We start from the raw sequence: 21,144 nt of genomic DNA on the forward strand, positions 1-21,144 counted from the left end.
TGGGTTAATGCGCTGGATTGAAAAGTCAGTTTGAACCACAAGGTCGCAGGTTCGAACTCACCAGCCGCTCCTCGAAAACCCTATACAGGGTTGCTACGGGTCGGAACTGACTCGATGGCACTCAACAACAACAAGCAGGTGAGCTTGAACCACCGACCTTGCAGTTCAAATGGCTTTGCAGTCTTGTGCATTAACACACAGCGCCACACCAGGACTCCATATATATGTTGTTTTATAAATATATATACACACACACAGACATATAGACGTGTATATGTGTGTATGTATGTACGTGTGTATTCACTCATCCATCAGTTTGTTGTACTTTGGTGGCTTATGGGATGGTGTGATGCTGGAAGCTATGACATTAGTCCTTTAATTATCAGCAGGGTCACCCATGGTGGACAGGTTTAAGCTGAGGTTCCAGACTAAGACAGACTAGGAAGGGGAGGCAGACTACTACTGAATGGTTAGCCACTGAAAACCTTATGAGAAATAGTAGATCATTGTCAGATATAGTACCAAAAGGTGAAAAACATTATGAATGCGCCAGATGAGGCCCTTAGGCTGGAAAACACTCAAAATAACGCCTCCTCAAAGTAGAGTTGAGCGTAATGATGCAAAAGGAATAAAGCTTTTAAAATCTTCATTTGCTGATAATGCACAACTCAAAATGAGGCGAAATACATTCAAACATCCATTAATGATCGAGACATGGACTCCACTAAATATGAATCTAAGAAAATTGGAAGTTGTCAAAATCAAAATGGAATGTATAAATAGTAATATCCTAAGCATTAGTGAGCTGAAATGGACTGGTATTGGCCATTTTTGAACTGGACAATCATATAGTTTACTATACAGAGTCATTGTACCAAAAAGAAATGGTCGATGTTCAATTATTCCAAGAATCAGCATAAGATCAAGAGCCAATAGTACCGAAGGAAGAAATCCAAGTTGCTCTGAAGGCATTGGCAAAGAACATGGTTCCCAGAATCGATGGAATACAAATTGAAATCTGTCAACAAACTGATGCAGAACTTGAGATATTCACTCATCTATGCCAAGAAATTTGGAAGACAGCTACCTGGCCAACTGACTGGAAGAGATCTGTATTCGTGCCCATTCCAAAGAAAGGTGACCCAACGTAATGCAGAAATCATGGGACAATATCATTAATACAGCACTCAAGTAAAATTTTTCTAGAGATAAAACACAAACGGCTGCAACCATACATTGGCAGAGAAGTTTCAGGGGTTCAAGCCGGATTCAGAAGAGGACATGGAATGAGAGATATCATTGCTGATATCAGATGGATCTTGGATGAAAGCAGAGAATACCAGAAAGATGTTTACCTGTGCTTTACTGACTACGCAAAAGCTTTTGGTTGTGTGGATCATGACAAGCTATGGACATCATTGCAGAGAATGAGTATTCCAAAACACTTAATTGTGCTCATAAGGAACATGCACATAGTCCAAGAGGCAATTATTTGTGTAGAACAAGGGGACAATGAATGTTGTAAAATCAGGAAAGGTATGCTCTAGGGTTGTATTCTTTCACCATACTTATTCAATCTGTATACAGAGCACATAATCTCAAGATGCATTGTGTCAAGAAGAAGGTGGCATCAGAATTGGAGATTCATTAACAACCTGCAATATGCAGATGATACGACTTTGTTTGCTGAAAGTAAAGAGGACTTAAAATAGTTATTGATGAATTGGTATGGATTGCATCTCAATGTAAAGAAAACAAAAATCCTCACAACTGGACCAAAAAATAGCATCATGATAAATGGAGAAAAGATTGAAGTTGTCAAAGACTTCATTTTCCACAATGAAAACTCATGGAAGCAGCAGTCAAGAAATCAATCGATGTATTGCATCAGGCAAACCTGCTTCACAAGATCTCCTTATAATGTTCAAGAGCATACATGTCAGTTTGAGGATTAAGGTACACCTGACTCAAGCAAAGTATTTTCAATTGCCTTGTATGCATATGATAGTTAGATAATGAATAAGGCAGACCATAGAAGAATTGATGTATTTGTATTGTTGTGTTAGAAAAGAATATTGAATGTACCATGGACTTCCAAAAAAAATAAACAAATCTATGTTGGAAAGTACAACCAGAATGCTCCTTAGAAACCAGGATGATGAGACTTTGTATCTCGTACTTTCTACATGGTGTCAGGAAGGGCCAGTCCTTGGAGAAAGACATCATGCTTGCCAAAGTAGAGGGTCAGCAATAAAGAAGAAGACCCCTCATGAGATGGATTGACACAGTGGCAGCAGCAATGGCCTCAAACCAATGTGAGGACAGCAAAGGACTGGGCAGTGTTTCATTGTTTTGTGCACAGGGTTGCTATGGTGTGGCGCTGTGGGATAAAGCACTAGATTGCAAGGTCAATGTGAACCACAGGTCAGTGGTTCAAATACTCCCAAAGAGATAAATGAGAAATGAAAAGCTACTATATCATGAAACAAGAGCAATATATTACAAAAAAGGAACACTCAAGAGAAGAGTAAGAGAGTCCTTGGTAAATAACACTCAATTCAAGTATCACTTCAAGAATCCTGAATTCAGTGTCCCTCCTCTGTGCATACATAAAAAGAATTCGTATCACTTCATATTTACATCGATGCTTTACTGTATTTTATGCAAATATTGCATGCCTGCCTTCTATATTTGTTTGCCAAGTATTTTCATAAGCGCTATGCTAATTTTTTTATATGTTGCTTTTTAAAAATAGCATAATATGCTTAAGAAAGCCTGGGGGGAAGGGTAGAGAGGCTGGTAAGCAGACAGAAAAGACTAGTGTTAGCTGAGTAATTATACAAGAATTGTCAACTCTCCGTATTAAAACTAAATGCTTGGAGTTGAGGAACATTTCTTATTCCTGTATCCCTAATGTCTCATACCAGGGACAAACAGAAAAGCAGAATTGCAGGACTAGAAATTACCACTGTTTCAAGAAAACAGGTGCTAAATACCAATCTGAAGTGGCCCCTTAGCAGACAGCTGCTGTACTAAGTCAGGGGACACAGGAGTATGTTCAGGGGGAGTACAAAAGCCTATCACCACCTGCCTGTCAGTTTGCTGTGCTGTAGTGGCTTATGCACTGCCGGTGATGTTGGAAGCTCTGCCATTGATATTTAAAATATCAGCAGGATCATGTTTCAGGTTCCAGATTAAGACAGGCTAGGAAGAAAGGCCTGGTGATCTAACTTTTACAAATCAGCCAGTGGAAACCCTATGGATCATGACAGAACATGGTCTGACTCACTTGTGTTGGATACATCATCAGGAAGGATCAATCACTGAAGGAAAAATAATGTTTGATTAAGGCTGGAGAGGGTAAGGGAAACCCTAAAGGACCTGGATTGGCTCAACATGTGTAACAATGGACTTGAACATGCTGGTCATTGTGAGGGTACCACAGGACTGGGCAGCATTTTGGTCTGTTGTATATAGGCTGCCACCAGTCAGACTTGACTCAGCAACAGCTACGAACGTATGTATGAATATGTATGTCTGTACGTGTATCCATGTATCTGTCTGCCTATGAAAGCATGACACCTATGGGGCAACAACAATCCTAGACTGCCTCAACATCTTTCTCTTTCAATTCTAGAACTTCTGGACTCTTCATACTCAACCAATTCATTTGATTTCAGCCCCTCTATGTGTACTCCTTCCAGCAGCTGATGGGCTATTTTACATATAGTCTCTGAGCACAACTAAGGCAGAGACTTTCCGAGCTCTCTTTCATCCAGTCATTCCTAGAGCATCAGTCAGAAGATGAAAATCACATATGCAATGGCCTACAAACCCACCAGCTCATGACAGGGTTAAAAAAACATGGGAAAGAATGCTCACTGGGATTGCTCTCTGAATGGCAGCTGTGGGAAGTGGCCCCTGGCACAGAATGCCAAGTCAGGGAAATGAAAGTCCTTCAGGGAAAGGAGGAAGGTGCTGAGGGGGCAGCTGGCCACTTAGGGCAGAAGACTGGGCCTCTTGCCAAAGGTCTCTTTGTGTGGTAACACCTGGACCCTGCCTTTTAAATTATCAAGGTTGAAAAGTATTTAAACTACCAGCCCTGGGGTAATCAGGATCCCCAAAAGAAGTATTCGTGGGCATGAAGGGTATATGTGAAGTAAGCGGAGCACTGAAACATATGGTGGGGTTTCTTCTACCCATGGGTTGGTTCCCTTTTCCAGTGCCCACAAATAACCTCTACTGCCCCACAGTCACTGAAAGGAGAGGCACAGTCTCCCTTTCTTGACTTCCTGAAACGCTCTTCTAACTCCTTGAGTGGGAATGGACACAGCTTGTAATTCTCCAAAGACAGCAGACAGCGTTCGCCTACTTGATGAAACCACTATTCACGTAGGGTGACGAATTGTGGTTTACCCAGGACTTTCCCAGTTTCAGCCCTGAAAGTCTTGTGTCCTCGGAAACCCTTCAGTCCCCAGTGAATTGGAATACTTAGTCACCCTAGTCCCAGAGTGACTAAGTACCCGGATTCACTGGGGCCTATTCAGACCGGTCCTAAATTTACCTTGCCCTCCAAAAGATACAATTTATTCTCTGAACTTTCTAATGGTCTATAGTATTTAGAAGCTCATTTGACTCCTAACTATATCTGATATTTCCGGAAGTATGACTCCCTCAACTACCCTAGTCCTCAGGGTAGATATAGCTGTACATGGAAGATTTGAGATACCAGCGTCACAGAGTCTTGGGGCATCCCTCCAAATTACGCAGCTAGTGGTCAAAACTGGGTAAAATCTAGGTTGCTTAATTTAGGAACCTCTATCTGCTGCACAAGACCTTTTTAAAGTGTTGAAGAGCAAAGATGTCAGCTTGAGGACTAAGGTGTGCCTGACCCAAGCCATGGTATTTTCAATAACCTCATATGCATGCGAAAACTGGACAGTGAATAAGGAAGACTGTAGAAGAATTGATGCTTTTGAGTTATGGTGTTGGAGGAGAATATTGAAAGTGTCACGGGCTGCCAAAAGAACCAATAGATCCATTTTGGAAGAAGTGCAGCCAGAGTGCTCGTTGGAGGCCAAGATGGCCAAACTTTGTCTCATACTTCAGACATATTGTCAGGAGGGACCAGTTACTGGAGAAGGATATCATGTTTAGTAAGGTGGAAGGTCAGAGAAAAAGAGGAAGATCCCCCAACGAGATGGATTGACCAAGTGGCAGCACTGATGGACTCAAGTGTGGCAACAGTAGTGAGGTTGGCTCAGGATCGGGCAGTGTTTCGTTCTGCTATGCATAAGGTTGGTACTGACTCGATGTCACCTAACAACAACAACAAAGTCCCTAGACCAGAGTTCTGGTGTGGCACTGCAGGATAACGCACTGGACCACAAGGTTGGTTTGAACCACAAGATCAGAAGCGCAAACCCATCAGCTGCTTGAAAACTCTATATAACAGGGTTGTTATGAGTTGGAATCAACTAGACAGCACTTGACAACAACAACAACAGTCACTAGTAGACCAGAGTTTCTCAATCTTGGCACTACTAGTTTGGGCTTGATACTTTTTTGTTGTGGGGGTGGGTGAGTCTGTCCTGTGCACTGTAGGATTTTAACAGCATCTCTGGCCTCTGCCTATTCGATGCTAAATTGTGGCAATTAGCCACACATTGTCAAATGTCCTATGTTTCCCTGCAGAGAAATCACCCTGCAGGAGAACCACTGCACCACTGTTCTACCATCTCTAAAATGTTCCACTGCTGCTGTTTAATTCCCACACATTGGTTCTGACGCATAGCGACCCTGAACAGGGTTTCCAAGGAGCAGATGGTGGGTTTGAACTGCCAACCTTCAGGTTCAAAAGGACCTTGAAGTCAAGTGTTTATCCTACAGTGCCACACCAGGACTCCTAAACTTTACAGTAGTCTCTACTTTTTCTCATTTCCATTGGCCTCTAGAAGAAAATATCATTCATTCTTTCAATTATTCATTTATATTTTGGTCTTGGACAGAGTATAAAAATTTGCAACCAGTTCACCTCATAGTAGAAGATGCCATGCCCAGGCAATTCTCAGTTTGAATACAAGTGGGGAGACTTGAAGTGTGCAACAACTAACCTTACAGTGGCTGAACAGCAGCTGGTTAACCGAGAGCAGCAAGGTACACAGTATTTTTCCACACTCCGACACAAATGATACTCTTTCTTTCTTTTTTAATGACAGCAGACTAGGAAATCTAGGATTCTGGGAAAAAGCCAACAGAAGCCCAGCTATTATTCTTCCTCCATTGCCTAAAGTCCTGCTGCAGAAGTGGCATGCTGGATTTGAGTTGGTTTGGGGTTTGCTGATTATCCAACGTATTCCTCCCCAGAAACAGATGCAAAGAGCAAGGGCTCAAGGCATTTAAGGAGGCCACGTAGGGGCAGTGAGTTAAGCACTGGGTTGTTCACTGAAAGGTCGGTGGTTCAAACCCCCCCAGCTGCTCAGCGGGAGAGAAATGAGGCAGACTTTTGTGAAGATTTACAACCTCAGAAACCCTATGGAGTAGCTCTACCCTGTCCTATTGGATCACTATGAGTCAATTCAATGGCAGTGGGTAAGGCATTTTAGGGAAAAGGATTCATACAATGTCATTTTCTATCTTAATGAATCCTTTGTCAGGAGAAAGGAGCAATAGCTCTTCCTGATGCCTGGAAGAGGCTCTAAAATTAAAAAGCAGAAGTCAAGCATGAAAAAGTGAAGGGTTCAGGAAACTCAACCAGTCTAAAAATGGTTCTCAGTAATGTGTTTCTATTTTTAAAATGTCTTAGCTTCAGTTAAGAGAAATGAAAACATGGGAGCTAAACCAAGGGGCACCATCTATCTACTTGGCTTCAGAACAGAAAAGTCCACAGGGTAGAAATTCAAAACAAGCAGATCATCACTGGAGACAAGTCAGATGACTACACTGCCATATTTACTTGCTTAACAGTTGCCATGACAAAAGGGCCACACCTAGACATTTGGATCAAGAACATGGAATTCTCTGATCCCAAATGCCTGTGATGCATGTCACCACTGCCTGTTAGTCTTGTGAATTAAACTTTTTTAAAAATAAAAAAATTTTTGCAGCGAATCAGTTAAGTCAACACGGGAAAGCAATTTCATCTCCAGAACAGGATGGAGCAACCCTGAAGAATGACACAAAGGGCTGGCACAACCCAGCTCAAGAAGGAGCCCCAGGAAGGTTGTGGCTGTACAACTGAAATCTTCCTGACACAGCAGCCAGCATTTCCTTGGTGTGTATGTGTGTTTGAGAGAGAGTGTGAGCGTGCTTTGATTGTCTGTTACTTGTAATTGATGAAACACGGCTAAGGGAAAAACAAAACTACCGCCACCACCTCCCAGTGCACGAAAAAACACGTATCAACCACAGGCATCACGTGTCTGAAGTCAATTCAAAATACACTGTGTTCTCTTCTCCTGGCCGGCAGCCTGCCTCTTCACTGAGGTTTGGCCTTTGTAAAACCCCAGGGAGTGGGAGCAATGCTCTCTCTGCCTGAACTAGCCCTTGATATTGGGGGCATATAGGGTTCTGTTTCCTTCTAGAAATGGCTCTAGCCTTAGATTGGTAGATCAATCCAAGACCTGATGCAAAACCTTGAACAACAAATCCTTATCGACAGGCATGTGTATCAAAGATACAAGGTAGGTGATATTCACTGCCATTAGATTCGGGGTCCCTGGCTCACTGATGGGGTGAGTTGTGTGACACAGACCTCAGCTGGTCTCTAGTGATTGTGTCCCAAAATGAAGCCAGACTGAGCCTTCACAGCTGAGAAGAGATCTTATTTTGGGAAAGTATGTTTTGGCTCATTTGAGCTTAAAAATGAGTGTGTGAAAAAGCGAAAAAGAAAGAGCTGGGTGGGGTCACCCCCAATGGGGACCACGCGCAGGCCTCTGCTTGGGCTCAGTTGTGTTGTTGACATGACTCTGGCCACAAACTGCCAAATGCTGCTCCCCTCTGCCTGTGAGAGTCACGCAGTCTAACTGATTTACCGAGTAGAGCTCGTTCAGGACCTTCACCAAGTCATCCTGGAGCTGCTGGCCGACTTCTTTACTCTGCAAGGAAAGAGGAATGACGGTTAATTGGGAAACAGAAGGAGGGGCAGCAAAAGCAAGAACCATAATACTGGCTCTACAAACAACACAGACTCAATTAAGGCCCATTATTGAACCTAGAAAATCAGATAACCACTCAGATCAGACCCAATCATGGTCAGATTGCTCAAAGACTTTTAATAAAATGAAATGAGCCCCTTCTATAGCTTAGCAAAAGCAATCGCGTGGAAGGGGAATGGGTTGTAGCCTTTGGTTTTTCAAATGGTCCCCAGAGTGTAAGGCTGAAAAAGCCACATCCTATCTAGCCAACTATAGTTAGGAGGGACAAGCATTTTCTGATACAGAAAGTCAAACATTTCAGGGGACTGAGGAGGGTGGTAAGGTATGAAATGGGATAAAACAGGAAGACAGATAGCAACTCGAAGAACTTCAACTACCTAACAGAATAGGAAACCCAAAGCAGGGAGAAACTACGCCACTTATTTGTTTTATTTCTACCCTAAACTCCCAGAAAGTGGGAACTCAATAATGACAGAAGGCTAGGTTAGCTGATGTTACTCAATTCTGATAATACATATTAGGGCCTCTCTAACTGCTTAATCCTGGGCAGTGACTCTTAAGATTTTTAGTTGCTGCTTGTCCAGGACTGGCATCTCACTACATAGCGAGAACAGTACATACAGAGAATGAGGAAGCAGGAAGGAGGTTACATGTCATGGCTGCTGCACAGAGGGTTTTATGCTAAGTCCAAGAAAGCAATGGATAACACTGATTGGCATTACTGGGGAAATGAAATGCCTGACTTTCTGAATCAGAAAATGCTTGTCCTATTTGAAAAACCGACAGGGGAAACCTTTGATTCATCTTCTGCCAGCTCATCTAATTCTTCCCTATTAAGAATTCAGATACCAATAATACCCTTCTAATAGGAGTCCTGGTGTGGTGCTGTGGGCTAATACGTCAGACTGCAAAGTCGTTTGAACTGCAAGGAGGGTGGTTCAAGCTCACCAGCTGCTCCTTGGAAACCCTATACAGGGTCGCTACTGTCCGAATCTTAACAACAACAACAATAGGAGCCAGGAGCCTGATGAGGCACTGCAGGTTAATGCGCTGGACTGAAAAGTCATTTGAACCTCAAGGTCAGTGGTTCAACCTCACCAGTTGCTCCTTGAAAACCCTATACAGGGTTGCTATGGGTCGGAACTGACTTGACAGCACTGAACAACAACTATAGAATGTAGGAACTCTGGTGTAACGCTGTGGGTTAATGTGCTGGACTGTAAAGTCCCTTTGAACTGAACGTAAGGTTGGTAGTTCAAGCTCACCAGTCACTCCTCGTTAACCCTATACAGGGTTACTATGGGTCAGAACCAACTCGACAGCAGTTCATAACAACAATAATAGAAGGTAAGAGTCTTGGTGTGGCATTGTGAGATAAAGCACTGGACCACAAGGTCAGCTTGAACACAAGGTCAGCAGTTCAAATTCACCAAATTCATCAGAAACCCTATACAAGATGGCTATGAGCCGGGCCTGACTCGATGGCACTTAAATCAATAATAAAAAAAGGTAGTACTCCTGGTGTGGTGCTGCAGGATACTGCACTGGACCACAATGTTAATTTGAACCTTGCATTCAAACCCACGGACTACTCCTCCAAAACCCCATACAGGGTCACTATGAGTGAATCAACTCAAAGGCACTAACAACAATAGAAGACAAGAATTCTGGTGTGGCACTGTAGGATAAGCACTAGGATGCTAACCACAAGGTTGGTGGTTCAAGCCCAGTAGTCACTCCTTGGAAACCCTATATAGGGTCTCTATGAGTCGGTTTCAACCTATAGTAGCGACTCTGTATAGGGTTTCCAAGGAGTGGCTAGTGAACTTGAACCACCAACCTTGAGGTTCAAACTGACTTTGCAATCCAGTGCATTATAGAAGTCAAAAAACAAAAAAAGGGAGGCATTACATATCAGTCACTAAAATTTTGTTTTCTCAAGACACATAATTGTTTTTTTAATGTAACAAAAGAAATACGGTAAAACCTCTGAAAGAACCGTGAGGGGAAACCTATCAGAGAAGGAACACATAACTATTTTCCATCCAACAGAGAACAACAGAAGAGTGGTAACTGCACCCTGTCAAAGGTGGAAAACTTACAGAAACTGGAAAAAGAAGGCGGTCCCCATTAATTTCCAGCTCTCACTGTATTTATTATAATGAAAATTGTAAAAAGCCTCAAAAAAAAGAGATCATTCCACACACACACAAAAAGAAAAACCCAAAAGTAATTCTTCAATCCCGCTACAAAACTTGATATATATTCTTATCTTCTCTGTCATCGTTATTTTTATAAAATTGGAATTGCATTAAACACACACACAGTTTTATAACATTCTCATTAAAGTGTCTGCTCTGAGTATTTCCCCATACATAGGTCTTCTGTAACATTATAATGCATTGTATTGATGGAGCTTCCATTTGGGGGCATTTACTATGCTTTTTTATAATAAAAAAACGCAACACTGCATTAAGTTACTTTGTACATAATCTTCGCACATAACTTTCATTATTTCCTTGTAGAAATAACAGCTGTTCTGTTATTCAGGAAGCTTTGGGGAGAGCATGACCTCGGGTCTCAGGAAGGGCTGGCTTTAATGCTGACTATTGCGGAGGGGTTGGCAGAGAAGGGAAGCTGCTAGGGACCCTGCCCAAAGACAAGGGGGACATTTATTCCCTGGAACAACTACTGGGTTAAAGACTAATCATTTATACCAATGAATTCAAGAAAACTATCAATTTAAAATACCACCAGCAGAAATATTAAGCGTGAACACTGCCCCTCCTTTTTATTATTTTTTTAAATCTTGACAATTGAATATGGTTATCTTATTGTTTAATTGCGGTTCTTTGATTCTAGTGAGCTTAACTTCTTTTAAAAACCATGTTTATCAGCTATTTAAATTTTTCTTTTGCATTTTGTCATTCTTCTGTTAAGGTGTTCTCTGCCCATTTCTACTAAGGTATTCACTATGGAATATGGCATATATGTGGCTGTTGTCATAAACAGGCAGGGATTTTTGCAACTGTTAGTGGGGAAAGGGATAGAGAGAACCCTGAATTAGCTACTGGGAGATTCTCAGATTTCCAGCACCTCCACCTGTAAGTGGATATCTTTGGAAAATCTGGTTATAATTATTCTATGCCTCTGTTTTTCCTTCCATACAATGGAAGGCAGGGGCTAAAATATTTCTAAGGTCTTTTCCAATTTCTACCATCCTATGGCTCTACATGATCTTTTGCCTGTCTTTTCGGGTCTGTATTAAATTCAAATGCCATCATAAACTAGAAGATAATACATTACCTTGTCAATCTTAAATTGACCTTCCCCAAATGCCTCCCATCCAATGACCTCAACCAATGCAAAAAAATACACTGCCTTTTATCTAAGATCTCAACACTAGCTTCTCCTTCTCATTGTGAGGAAGACTGAGCTTCACAACAGCAGCAGAAGCCGCCCAAGGAGGTGAAGTGAGGCGAGATGACTCAACGCCAGCCCCAGGGTCAGCTACATGGCCAGGAAGTGACCAAGAGTATCACTTCCCACCGCCCTGCCCTCCGCCTTCAGACCAGCTTCCCCTGCCAGTCATGCATCCACACTTGCCACCACCTTATTTTTAAATGGCAGAGGTGACAGGAAAAAGTTCCCTGTTGATCTATCCTGTTGCCTTAACCCAAAAATCAAATAACTTAGCTAGAGTCAGGGGCAGGGGGCTGTAGTAGAAAGAGCATAACCCATAAAATAACATTAAACCCAGGCAGATGTTTCCTTTTGTGTACTGATTAGTTGGAGGACAGACTCCACTATTATCTGTGTTTATTTGAACAGGCTGCTGATCTGACTTACTGCTCCAGCAGAGTAACCCACAGAGTGTGCAGTGGATACACATGTAGCAAGCTCATTTGAAACATATGATAAAGCCTCCAGCAAGTGGGTGCAAATTTGGAAGAGAGGCAAGAAATAGCTAGTGCCTCTCCTTTCAGATGATAAAAGGTCATCAGTTCTCTAATTCAGAAACCTTAACCAATGTGCCTCTGGGCAAGAGCAAAGGCCCCAGTATCCTAGGAAAGGCTTCAGTGCTGGCTGCTGAGGAGAAGGGTTGACAGAGGAGGGAAGCTGGAGGGGCTCTGCCCAAAGACAAGAGGGACATTTATTCCCCCGGAACAACTAAACCTGATGAGGCGGAGCCCATGACAATAGAGAATGAGAGACTTTCCGCTGCTCCCTATGAAAAAGCAAGGGAGCTGCAAGGCAGAGAAGAAACAGCACTTACAGAGCAGCCTTTGTGCACTACCACACAGCCTGCATCTTTTTCCTTAAAAAATGTCTTGGAAGAGAATGAGTCATCTAAACATTGCAGGAAGCCAAAGAGAAGTCGGGCCTGGGGTGGGGGGTAGATGGAGAGGGGGAATTACTTTGGGCAAAGCTTTTCTCTTAAATGTTTGCATAGTAATCTTTGCCTGGAACAAGAAAATTAAAATGATGCCTAAATTTAGAAAAGAGATGTGGTGTAGTTAACATCACTAGTTCTACGGGATAGGAAGTGAAATGACACGCTGAGGCTAAGCTCTTTTATTCTGAAACTCACCACAACGCACTGGCCATGGTGTGTTTCATGGACCACCCCACCCCCAGCGGCCTGCTACTGTGACAAAATGGTCCGGAATCCTCTTTTTCAATAGATAACAGCATTAAACCCACGGCACTGAAAGGCACAGTCTCATCTCTTTGGAACTGCCACGTGCCTGGTTACTGGGCTGGTCACACCTCTACGCCTCTTTACAGCAATACATTCCCTGAGCTTGGATAGGGCTGTCTATTAGCATGTCCCAAAAAACATTACTTGGTTCTTCAGTTACATTATTTAGATCAACACCTGCAGGGGGGTGGTGCGAAGCAGAGGTACTGCTTATTGTATACCTACACTATTGTTGTTAAGTGAATCCGTTCTGACTCATAGCAACCCTATATAGGGTTTCCGAGGAGCGCTGTTGAGTTTGAACTGCCGCCTACAGTGTCACACCAGGACTCCATACTTAAGACTATAAAGCTAAGTTATTTGGTAGGAACAAAATTCTCCCCTATTTGTATTGGAGGGGGAAAAAAAATAAATAAAAAAGAGGAAGGCATGTCTGTGCCTTGTGGTGAGAGCTAATCTCAGCTGTGTCCAAGACTGAATCTGTTAGCAGGTAGAAACAGAAGCATCATTTACTTCTCTGCTGATTGGCCTGTGTCAGCATTTTCCAAAAAAAGAATCCAATTTCCAAGGACACATGTCTCGTTCCACCAGTGCTAATACCCCCTCTCCCACTCCAAAGAGACTTCAGAGACCAACTGCTAAGGAAATCCAATTCAAAATGGAATCTTCTTTTACAAATGTCAGAAGAAAGGACACGAACCCTATATTGAGCTCTGGCAGCAGGAGACACACCACTAGACACAGGGTGACTGTTTCACAGGCGCTCCCCCCCACTTCAAAGAGGCCAGGTTTCCCGAGTTGGCGCTTCACCTGAAATGCTTTTTGATGGGGAAGACAGAGCTGAAAAGCAGGGCTGTTTGGCAGCAGGGCCAGTATGACGGTGAGCGGTACATTTTGTCTGTCCCCCACCCAACTCTGCACACTAAAATGTGAGGCTACGGTGTGAGGCTACGTGCTGGGGAACAGGGATTTGGGAGGGGCGTGGCAGTGATCTGGTAGGTCAGCGTTCAGGAATAAGTTCTCAATTCCACCTTGCTCAAATGCCCTACTTGCTTGTATGTTGTAGGACTTTCTGTCCAGCACTCATTCATTAGGTAAGATCCCACATGATGGGCTCTGGAAAGGCTGAGCTCCCTACATGCTAGACTTTAGTTAGGACCTGAAACTCTAGAGAATCTTATGACAGAATAAAATACAAATATACTGGGAGTCACCATGAGAGGGACACCTGAAGTAGTTTTACCTTCTAAAGACAGGGATGCTTAAAACACATTTTTTGTTGTTGCAACCCAGTATAGTATGTGGGGATGGGATGGCGTGGGAATAGGGGTTGGTTATGTGCCATGGAGGTGGTTCTGACTCATAGTGACCCTGTATATGGTTTCCGAGGCTGTAAGTCTTTACGGGAGCAGAACGCCTCATCTTTCTCCTGCGAAACAGCTGGTAGTTTCAAACTGCTGATCCTGAGATTAGCAGCCTGACCTGTAACCACTACGCTACCAGAGCTCCTTGGGGGGCTGGGGATATTTACAATAAAAGTACTTATTATGGGCAGTATCTTCTGATATTTTCTATTTTCTACTATTTTTTAAAAAATATTAGCCATAACAGGTTTTAAATGATTGTGCACACTTAATCACCTATTTGGAGTCCTGGTGTGGCACTGGGGCACCAGACTGCAAAGCCATTTGAACTGCAAGGTCGATAGTTCAAGCTCACCAGCTGCTCCTTGGAAACCCTATACAGGGTCACTAGGGGTCGAAACCAACTCGACAGCACTTCACAATAATAATCATCTATTATAAATTATTTAATTATTATATTTGATTAATCATCACAGACTTAATGAAGACAATACTGAGCTAAGGATTAGCACTCACCACCTAAGACAGGAGCTACATAACTTGACCTCTCACAGTAGCCAATCAGATGTTTCAAAGCAGGTTCAGTTACTAAGTTTTTGTAAGGGGGAAAATGACTGGGTTTTAAGGACTGAGCAATAAGGAATCTATCAGCAAATATTTACAGAATGCCTAACTATATTTTCTGGCACTGTGGGTTAATGCACCAGACTGCAAAGCCGTTTGAACTGCAAGGTCGGTGGTTCAAGCTCACCAGCTGCTCCTTGGACGGTCGCTATGGGTCGGAATCAACTCAATGGCACCTAACATCAACAACAACTATGTTTTAGGCACTTAAGACTTGACTGCAGATCCAGTAGTATACACAGCAGACTGTTTTAAAGTTTATACTCTACTGAGAGAGATGGGCATTAATCTGTCGGCACATCAGAATGTAACTCTCCCAATCTCAAAGAGATTGACTAGGAATTAAACAGACACAATTTATTCTAGCCAAAGCCAGTGTGAGGTCAAATGCTTTCTAGTTTTCCAGAATTATAAACCTGATTTTAAGAAATCTAGCCAATACATAGTAAAACTTATTCTTTTAGAATCTGCCTTTCTAAGTTACTAACTGGTTATAATGAGACTGACTTAGTATAAGTGGCTCCCAAAGTAGTCAAATTCCATTTTAAAAGAATCCCTTGAGCCTATAAGCACCACAGAAACAAATCTCACTGGTAGTCACTTCATTCAAAAGTTAATGGGTGTGAACTCTCCCAGTGGCAAAAGCCATATTTTAAAATGTCAGAAACCTGTCTCAGAATTTATCTTCTGAAACATGGATGGTTTCTCAATTAAATTCCTATTTAGTTATCTGAAAAACTTAATATTTAAAAGCTACTAAAATAAGAAACTATCTAATGGAAGAGATAGATTATAACTTTCTTAAGCATCTTTTCTGTACTCCATAATACTCAATCTAGTATACACAGCAACTATAGTCAGTTGCTAAACCAATGAGATGAAATTTTAGTTTAGATTTAGACGCTACCCCTTCCTGTAACAAGAATGAAAATATATAGTGGCATTCTCTTCCCACCGATTATTGAAGGTAGAAACTTCATCCGAGATTACTCACATGAACTTCCTCCCACTGCAGTTTGCAGATGAGCTGAAGAAAGTGCACTGCTGTTTCTAGGGTCACTCAGCTGTTAGTACCCTGACTAGGTCAAGGAGAAACATTGCTGTTGTTGTTAAGTGTCATTGTTACAACTCGTAGTGACTCTGTATATATAGGGTTTGTGAGGAGTGACTGGTGGGCTTGAACCAACAACCTCATGGTTAGCAGTACTCCAGGCTCTGGAGTAGGACTTGAATCCTGATTCTACATCTCAACTGGGAGTCCTCAAAAAGTTAACCTGTAACTACTCTGTCTCAGTTCCCCTATGTATAAAATAAAGTAATTCAGATAAAGTATTTACAATAGAATGTAACACCTAGTTTGTACTCAGTGTTGTAGCTGTTGTTAAGTGCCTTTAAGTATGTTCTGACTCATAGAATCCCTGTATAGGGTTTTCATGGAGTGGCTGGTAAGCTTGAACTGCCAACCTTGCAATTCAAACCAACCTTGCAGTCAAATGCATTAACCCACAGCACCACACCAGGATTTCACACATGTACTCAACAGATGTTAGTTATTATTAATATTCGAATCCAGTCCTCTCAACACCCACTTGAGTTCTCGTTGCGCCACCCTGTGCTGTTGCCTTCTATGTACACTCAAAAAAATGCATGAAATTGAGACAGCCCCAAGAAACAATCTCTAAGTTAGGAATACCACTAAATTCCTCCGATGGTGGACTCTTTTCACCCACAGTAAAGACGGCTCTTTGGTCTACCTTGTGACTACTGTTGCACATTCTATTGTCTTCCATGGGTTCAGTAAGTAAGAGTTCTAAGACACATATCCAATTTTTTTCTGAGCAACGAAACAAATCTCCAAGAAAGATAAGAAGTAGGTATTTAGCCGAAAGGAAGAAATGAGGAGTAGGTAGAAGAAAACTGTTGTTCTTTTGTTAAGTGCCATCGAGTAAATTCTGACTCATGGCGACCCTGTGTAGGGTTTCCGAGGAGTGGCTGGTGTGTTTGAACTGCAGACCTTATGGTTAGCAGTCCAGTGCTTATCCTACAGGATTCTAGAAGAAAAAATAGGAGTATGGAATTATTTTGTACCCATCCTGGTGAATTAAACAAAAAGATAATTTTCAGTTGTCATGGGTCTTGGTCCAACTGGGATCATAAATTCAGTGCTTACAGGTAGTAAGGAGTTGCTCTTATTACCCAGGTCATAGATGACAAAGACACCCACTACCAAGCTCTGGTTTAATAAAATCTAGAACTCTTTTCTTCTGAGGCATTGGTTTCTGAAAGCCATATTCATGAGGCCTTTCCAAAAATTCTAGAATAAGTGAGCAATCACACTTGATAGTGACCCTGACTGACTTCGGTTTGACAGTGAGCTCTGTGGACACTCACTCACTAGGCTCTGTTACCACTGAGCAAAGCCTCTTGTCAGAGAAACACATTTGGACAAGACTGAGCTTCACTGAACTGGAGCAAAGGGCAGGAGCCAGCCAGGAAGAGGCTGAAAACCTCTGCTCCTCCATGACCTTTAATGGCACAGTCTGAAACATAGTCCATAAATATTACGAATGTGTTTCTCTGGTTTGTTCCAATATCTTCTAATCCCAAGAAACTAAGTTATGATGAGAAAATCAACTTTGTGGCTTCATTTCCTAAACCATCACAGCCATCTTTTCCTGGGCAATGTCTTCCATCTTTAGTCTTCTGGAGAATGGTTTGAGTGGGAGTCTAGTAGTGACTTCAGGTCTGGATGACTCATGCCAAAGCATTTCTTGAGGCCCCTCTGAAGACCAGTGATGATCCCATATCCCATATAGGACACTGAAGGCTAGAAATGGTGTCGTGGTGACCCCTGCATAGACTTGAACTCAAGAGACAAAAGACACAAAGGCATTCAGGCAACATGAGAACACAAATCTCTCAGCTGCTGTAAAATGAACTCTGGAGGAAAAACAACAATAGTTTGGAACTGGGAGAGAAGAGAAGAGAAAGCTAGAATGATAAAGTGCTTGCAAGCATATGTCCTGCTACAGTAAAGAATTTCTTGAGCCGGAGGATGGGAAGAATGCTTGCATGGCTCCCAGATGGCTGAGCTTGAAGGAGGCTGGAAGCAGAGGAGTTAATAGAGCTCATCTGAAAGTTGGCAGTGTAAACACCAAGAGGAGAGAGCAGCCTGGTAGAAGTGAAAAAGCATTGCCCATACAGGAAATGCCTGAGGCACTGGGAAAATCGCTGATTAAATACTTTAAGAGGAACCTATCAGCAAAGCCAATACCTTGAGTGAGAGACGTGTGCAGTTTCAGTGTTCTAGAAGCTGCCTTAGAATCCCATTGTCAAGAGGAGGCAAGAGGCTCCAGGGGCTCCCATTATGGAGAGAGCAGTTTATTGACATGGCAAGGTGCCAGAGTTGGACCTAACTATAGCATAAAGCCAACTTCGGGAGGGTGAACTTAGTTCTTCACTGACAGAGAAGACTAGAGCACATTTCTTTATGTCTGGAATAGAAATCTCATTCTGGATCAGCTTTCTTTAGTTACAGTCGTGATTTGCAGCCTCTTGTCTTTGTCCATACTAATCTCACGTGCAGCTCTCCATCAATCACGGTCCACATACACTTAAAAAAATCTATATGCATCTTCCCTCCTGCCAGGACCTTACCTCTATTGAAAAAAAACCAATGAATTATAAGAAAGAGTTTGGAAAGGGAGATTTCTAATTCTCTAGCTCTAATTTCTCAGATAAACTCTTTAATCCTTCCTCTCCAACTCAGGTTTAAACTTTCTAAGCATCCTTTTGTGCACTTCAAAAGAATGTATGTTCTGTCTACAGTTGTCAGGCACAGTGTTCCAGATATGCCACTTAGGTCAGGTTAGTTGTGTTTTTCAAATCTTCTAAATCGTCACTGGATTTTTGTCTGACTGTGTAATCACTTCCTAAGACAGGTGTATTAAATCTCCCACTGGAGTTGATCATTTGTGCATTTCTCTTTTTAAGCCATCCATTTTTTATTCATATATTTTTTAGAGCTTGTTATTAAGTACATACTTAGTACTAGTAATTTGAATCTTTTACTATTATGAAACGTCTCTATATCTCTCTAACAATGCTTTTTGCATTAAATTCCATTTTGTTTGATTTTATCACAGCTATCTTTGTGTTTCCTTGTGATTTTGATTTGTATTCCTCTAATGCATCAATTGGCGCTGTGGGTTAATGCGCCAGACTGCAAAGCCGTTTGAACTACAAGGTTGGCAGTTGAAGCTCACCAGCTGTTCCTCGGAAACCCTATCCAGGGGTCAGAACCGACTCAGTGGCACTTAACAACAACAACAACAATGCATCAATAAGAAGCTCTGGTAGCGTAGTGGTTATAATTCAGGCTGCTAACCTCAAAGTCAGCAGTTTGAAACTACCAGCCATTCCATGGGAGAAAGATGAAGTTTTCTGCTCCTGTAAAGATTTACAGCCTCAGAAACCCTATGAGTTAGAACCAACTCAACAGCATTTAATAAAAATGTCATCAATGGGAGAAAGGTGAGGCTTTCTACTTCTGCAAAGATTTACAACCCTGAAAACCGTATACAGAGTCACTGGGAGTCAGAACTGACTCAATGGCACACAACAACAACATCAAACATAGAGTCCTGGAGTGATGTTGTAGGATAAGCACTGGACTGCTAATCATAAGGGTGGTGATTCAAACCCATGAGTCGCTCTTTGGAAAGCCTATACAGGTTTGCAATGAGTAGGAACTAAATTGAGAACATTTATTGACAACAACCATGTGGTCAGGAGTCCTGGTGTGGTGCTGTAGGATAAGCACTGGATGGTTAACTGAAAGATCAGAGGTTCAAACCCTTGAGTCTCTCCTCGGAAATCCTATACAGGGTCTCTATGAGTCAGAAAGGAGCTCTGGTAGTGTAGTGGTTACAAATTGGGCTGCTAACCTCAAGATCAGCAGTTTGAAACTACCAGCCATTCCGCGGGAGAAAGATGAGGCTTTCTACTCCTATAAAGATTTATAGCCTCGGAAACCCTGTGCAGGGTCATTATGAGTTGGAATCGACTCCGCGGTACGTAACAACAACAACAACATGAGTCAGAAGGAACTCAACTGCACTAAACAACAACAACGTCATCAGGAGAGACCAGTCCTTGGAGAAGGATACCAATGTAAAAAAGGAAGGCCCCTGATAAGATGCAGTTGCATAGCGGCTATAACAATGAGCTCAAAAAATGATTGTGAAGATGATGCAGAACCAAACAATGTCTTCTTCTGTCGTACACAGGATTATCACAATCAGTCGGAGAGAACTCAATGACAACAACCACAATGACTAGCAACAACAACTAATGATGTTGGGCACTTCAGTATGTTTGCTGTCCATTTGTAAATATCCTTTGGAGGCATGTCTATGCAAGTCTCTTGCTCATTTTAAAATTGAGCTGTTTGTTTTTTTCTTGTTGGATTAGAAAGGTTTTTTTTTTTTTTTTATAAAAGCGGCTTCCAAAAGTTTATTGAGAAGTGCGATGAAAAGATAATGGAATTTTTCCTTAAGCATTTTGAAGCCCTTTCATATATTCTGGACAATAGATAATAGACTTTCAAATATTATTTCTCATTCCTAAGGCTGCAAGAAAGTTTTTAATTTTGGTGAAGTACAATTTGTCTTTGTGTGTGTTGCTTGGGCTTCATATGGCATATCTAAGAAACTGCCTAATTCAAGGGCACAAAAACTTATATCTAAGAACTTTATAGTCTGAGCTTTTATAGTTAGCTCTCTGATCCATTTAGAGTTGTTTGATCCTTTGCAGTTTTTTGTTCTTATCATTTAATTTCATAAACATATTGTTGTTGTTAGGTACCGAAGAGTTGGTATTGACTCACAGCGATGCTATCTATGTACAACAGAATGAAACCGGTCCTGTGCCAACCTCACAATCATTGCTACTCTTGAGCCCAGTGTTGTTCCCACTGTGCCAATCCATCTCATTAGGGGTCTTCCTCTTTTTCTCCAACCCTCCACTTTACCAACCCTGATGTCCTTCTCTAGAGACTGATTCCTCCTGATAATATGTCCGAAACATAAGAGATGAAGTCCGACCAACCTTGGCTTTCAAGGACCATTCTGGCTATACTTCTTCCAACATAGATTTGTTTCTTCTTTTGGTGATCCCTGGTACTTTTACTACTCTCCTTCAATACCATAACTCAAATGCACTAATTCTTCTACACTCTTCTTTATTTATTGTCCAACTTTCCCAAGGATATGAGGTTACTGAAAATACCATGGCTTAG

The 21,144-nt window shown here is 42.0% G+C and overlaps 1 protein-coding gene across 3 annotated transcripts in view; it reads right to left on the reverse strand.

Annotated features, from left to right (window-relative positions):
* The window catches only part of SRGAP2 (SLIT-ROBO Rho GTPase activating protein 2), a 324,371-nt gene that overhangs the window by 92,959 nt on the left and 210,268 nt on the right, over nucleotides 1-21,144 (reverse strand). For all 3 annotated transcript variants that reach the window (XM_006834068.1, XM_006834067.1, XM_006834069.1), the window contains exon 4: nucleotides 8,034-8,096. In XM_006834068.1, the coding sequence (XP_006834131.1) occupies nucleotides 8,034-8,096 (63 nt within the window). The remainder of the gene's footprint in view (nucleotides 1-8,033; nucleotides 8,097-21,144) is intronic.

Source organism: Chrysochloris asiatica, unplaced genomic scaffold, assembly GCF_000296735.1.
Source record: "Chrysochloris asiatica unplaced genomic scaffold, ChrAsi1.0 scaffold00009, whole genome shotgun sequence".
Lineage (NCBI taxonomy): Eukaryota > Metazoa > Chordata > Mammalia > Afrosoricida > Chrysochloridae > Chrysochloris > Chrysochloris asiatica.